The 4977-nt window shown below is 41.3% G+C and overlaps 1 protein-coding gene across 3 annotated transcripts in view; it reads left to right on the top strand.

Annotated features, from left to right (window-relative positions):
• The first annotated feature begins 3795 nt into the window (after positions 1 to 3795).
• Positions 3796 to 4977, top strand: part of LOC108578828 (prominin-like protein) — a 52659-nt gene continuing 51477 nt past the window's right edge. For all 3 annotated transcript variants that reach the window (XM_017942229.1, XM_017942230.1, XM_017942231.1), the window contains exon 1: positions 3796 to 3863. In XM_017942229.1, coding sequence (XP_017797718.1) covers positions 3821 to 3863 — 43 coding nt within the window. In that variant the 5' untranslated portion in view covers positions 3796 to 3820. The remainder of the gene's footprint in view (positions 3864 to 4977) is intronic.

Genomic DNA, 4977 nt, shown 5'->3' on the forward strand with positions numbered 1-4977 from the left:
ATGTCCTTCTCCTGTGAAATACGAATTTTTCAAGCTACGTCGAAACGATCGTTCCATGTTTCACTCGTCGAGTGAAAACTCTCGCGTGGGTCCTCGAGGAGAAGAATCGTCGAGTTGATCGTTTAGCTGTAATAGGACCTAGAGCAACTTTAGTATTTATTTTCCACGTAGAAGTATGTCTACCTTAGGTGATCTATATGTAGTTTAACGCGATAAAACCTCGAGTTTCGATAAGAGATAGCACGTAAGACGAGCGAGACCTGCTTACAAATAGAACGATGCAACGGATCAGTTGGTGTTGCACAATGATGCACCCGGTAGAGAGAGAGAGTTACGTGTGTGTCTCTGAAGAACAGATGGAATGTAGCCTAGTTTTATGCCAATTTTAAACCGTCTCACTATGCCGACTGGAAGGACTATTTTCAGATGCAGTCACCGAGTCACTGCATCTCATATGCCGCCCCTCGACACCAGTAATTTTAATTGCACCTTTCCTTGTCTCTTTTTATTTTATCATACCGATCATTGGTCCACCACTGTGTGCTCTTCGCAGAGCATCGAGATATTGTAGCGTTACGAGAGTAGAACAGTCCACTGTTTTTTTCTTTCTCTGTAGATGACTATTAAACTTCACCTTCGATATTTTTCGGATTTTTCTTTTCTAAGGACACTTTGTATTAGCGATTTTCTTTGGGAATTTTTGAGCGAACGTTTAGGGTGTCATAGTCACTGACAGTTTCTCAAATTTTGATTGGATATTCTTAGAAAATGGAAAAAGAAGAGAATGATTGAAAAATATTCTTACTCTCAGAAAATGAGAAAAATAGGAAATCGATTTTTTGACAATTGAAAAAAGATGAAAATCCCTTTAATTCCCTTCCGGATTTATTCAATTTCTGAGAGTAAAGAAACGCGACCGGAGAGATTTACAGATAAATGAGAACGTCTCGAGGAGCAACGAAAGAAACCTCGATGTTTAATACACCGCTTAACGAAACGTCGAAAGCTTCTACCAGGTTTTATTCAACTCGCGAGCTTTTCTTGAAAGGAAGTTGGCTCGAACCGACGGATACACCAGACTATAATTCCGCCGAATGATATCAATGCGCTGTATATCTCATGGGTGAATTCGCCTGTGAGTGACGAGTTAGAATTTTTCTTCGTCGACAAACAACCCCGGAAAAATCAATATTCTCTCCCGTTCAGTGTTTACCAAAAAAACAAAATCCATCTGACGTAGTAAATCGATGAGAAAAGTATGCAATGTTTTAATAAAATTTAGATAAAACTTGTGATACATTTGTACCTATTTGTAACATTCTGTACCTGTTTATTATAGAAACCGTGAATTTTCCCGTTGGACAGAATTCCTCGGTGGAAAAACAGACGTCTGTGAGTCTGTCTAAACGGTCGCCAGGCAGCCAGTGGTTTTCGGGTCAGCAGAAAACAGAGGCAACACAGCCGATCGAAACGCAGTTTTCGATGTCATGACCTGGATCCTAGTGTTTCTGTGGTTTTGCTACGTGTTAACCGAGCTCATTGATGAGAGGCTGACTAGTGGAACCAGTTCGTACGGCTCGTTTCAATCCTCCTGTTCGCGCAATATTCGATTGCCACACCGAGATATACTAGCGAGGCGAAAGAAAAAAAAAACAGATAAAAACATGAAAGAAGAAAGGAAACGCGAGAGACAAAAGAGTTGGATGTCGTAAAAATTGCGACAATATCTTGCTGCAAACCTGTTTTACGCGATAATAGACCAGCTGAATGCGGCTGTTATTAGGTGCCATTCGCCAATTCCGCGGTATTTTCTTCCTAATTACCAAGGATCACTTTTTGCCTGTAATCTCTACCATTTCGTTCCTTTTCTTTTTTCGTACCTCTTCCCCTCTTCACCCGCTGTTCGATTAAACTGGTCTTTAAAAGTGGATCTCCTCGTGAAAGCTTGGACAGGCTGGTATGGAACGATACGAGTAAAAAGAGCCAGTTGCAGCTGCATCGATCTCCAAGCTCCTTTTTTTTTCTTTTTTATTCGAGGCTTAATCGGATTTGTTTCTTCTTCTTCTTTTTTTTCTTTCTTTCTTGCAACTGACTCGAGGAAGAATGGAAAATTCTGACGTTGATTCGACGCCGTGATTCGTGTCGATCACTTCTTTTTTTTTCTTTTTTCATGCTGACGAACGCGAAGGAGAGATTGAATTAATTCGGCAATTGTTGAGGGTGTGAGGAGATTACTTGTCGAGAACAGAGGAGATTGAATTTCTTCTGTATCTTCGAGATAGTCTTTCTTTTAACACTACCTAAGAATGCGTGACGTGTCGTTTTATCGAATATGTTTATCGTATAATGATGTGAGTTAGAAATTTCGTTATCGTTCGCATCGATTTATTGTTTGAGACAACATTTAATTATCTTGTTGCAAAAATGTTGATACACGACTAGATAGATAAGCACAGATGTGACCGCATTGTTCGAATTGTTAATTTGTGGATTAGTCGGAATATGATAGATAAAGAAAGGTAAATGTATTTTCACTGATTGCGAGAAATCGTTTTTTAACGAAGATCGAGAGACTTGGGGATATCTTTGTTATAATGTTTCACCCTTTGTCTTGTAACAACGAGTCAGGCTTGTGTAGTTATATTAGCAACAAAGATTAACTTCTATTATACGCAATTGCATTTTTTTTAAATTAAATGTTCTAATACAATTTGCTCAAAAACGAGAGAATGTATTGTTTTTCTCTGGTCACAGAACGAGTTCGTTAATATTTATATCTAAGCCAAGGAAGAACAATGAAATTGTAGCAGCGATGCTTAAGAGTAATCCCAACGTAAGAATCTCCTAAGATCTCGACCCGTTGCGTCAAGTTAATTAAATGACGTAAGAAACGCGGCGTATCTTTCGTCACAATTCTCACGCTAATTTACCGTCGCCCGTCCTTTCTCTGGAGCAATTACATGCCACGGAAAAACAATCCCAGTATCATGGCTCGCGACACTGTCGAGTTTAATTGAAACGCAAGGACGCACGTTTCAAATTTGCGGGGAAAATCGCGCGCTCTGATTGGGTCACTCTGCAGTCCCGGGATCCTCGACCAATCGCGTGCAACCGCGAAAATCAATCCCAATAACAATTAAAAACACGCGTATTACAGTATCCCACCGTTGAAACGTACTCAAACACGCATTATATAAGTCTAAGTAACATAATGTTCATAAAAAATCGTACGAATTATGTCAGCAATTTGCAGAACTATCGTTTAAACGTGTGAGCGGTAACTGGAAGGAACAGACGGACCAGGGAACGACATGGTTAAATTTCCATTTGGAAAAATTGAAGAAAATCTTAATTTAGAATATTTATTGTACCTTATTGTTACAGAAAAAGTGATTAAATACACGTAGAAAAATCTGCGTTAAAAGTAAGTGAAACAATTCTAGGGAGAAGGGTTGTCAAACGAAGGAAACGGCGGAACGAGGAACACGAGCGATCCTGGAGCCGTGAGAATGGCCGAGGAGTGGGGATGGTTCGGTTCCGCGTGCCTCGTATACGAACTAGGCATCAGTCCGTAGCGACGCGTCCCCGGCGCAGGTCGCTACAATGATTCTTGTTTATTCTCGTGGTTTTCGGCCGAGTGCCGTGGTGCATCACGGATTCACATTCCTCTGTCTTCTCTCCGTTCTCCTCGTGTCGTGTACAGTTACCTGCCAGGAGACATTGACCAATCGGATGAGGGTTATCAGCGAAGATTTGGACCGGCAGCTAAACGGGATCATGGCCTCGCAAGGGCATGGGACAGCTGTACAACGTGACCAACATGTTCATAGACTTCGTGCAGGGCAAGCAAGTCTATCCAGAGGGTGAGTGTCGGATTCGTGATGTTGATGTTCGGCTGTTTTCGTGTACAAGCGACTCGTGCAGAGTCGGTAGGGTTAGGGACGACACAGCCTTTTGCCGCGGCCTTGGTTACGCCCTGTGCCGCGCGCTCGAAAATGGCCGGCTGCTTGTTGGTAAACAGATCGCTGTCAAAAAAATGAAATAATCGATCGTGTCGAAATTTCCGTTCATTTTTCACATGGTTTAACGTTGCAACCACGAATGGACTTTATGTACAGTTACACGGTAACCTTAGATATTTCCTTGTCTTTCTCCTCTGTTCGTCAAGTCCAGTGACAGTGAAACGTATACACGTATAAGGACGACGGAATGTGATTTCTTTTGGAAACGCGAGTGTGTGACTCGAATACAAGTTTCACCTTCTTACAGTTTTTCGTATTCCTATTGGAGACTGCCCGTTTGTAAACGCGTTTGTACATTGTACGATGCACTTCCTGCGGTGTGTTATCAGTAAACCCATTCAGTTCAGTAATGTTTATCACTGGGGAATTTACGCTAGTCATATGCGTGTCTTATCGATGAGAAGCTAGTTTGCCGAAAAGTGAAAGGAATACTATGGTATCGTCTTTCATGGCCAGTCGTGGAATTGCATTGTTCGATGTTAGAATTTGATGGAAAAAATGTTCTTCGCTTTCGACGATTCTTTCTTCGATTCGAAAATCGTGAATAATTTTAAAAATTAATTTCACCATTATACTCAAACAATAGTTTGTCGTTTCAACGAAATTTTCGTTTACGAGATGTCGAGTCACCGGATTAGGTTAGGTATAAACGAAACAGAAACGCATTTGCACGATTCGTCGGTGTTTAAAGTAGCGGTGTTTGCGGATTCCCACGCGATCATTGAAAAAGACGATAACTTGCTGAACTATCCAGATCAATGACCCTTTCGTCGCGTTCAACGTAGGAGCAGGGCCCGCATGTGCATCTATATCAATTCTAACAGGAAGTTGATAGCGAGCGTTCGTCATCGTTCAACAGACCTCACGTCGTCTATAACACAAGGCTCGTTCAGCTTTATAACACTTTTTTCCTCTTCTTTTTTTCTTCTCTCCATCTCTCCTTCTACTCTGACAA

This window comes from Habropoda laboriosa, unplaced genomic scaffold (genome assembly GCF_001263275.1).
Source record: "Habropoda laboriosa isolate 0110345459 unplaced genomic scaffold, ASM126327v1 scaffold62, whole genome shotgun sequence".
In the NCBI taxonomy this organism is placed as follows: Eukaryota; Metazoa; Arthropoda; class Insecta; order Hymenoptera; family Apidae; genus Habropoda; species Habropoda laboriosa.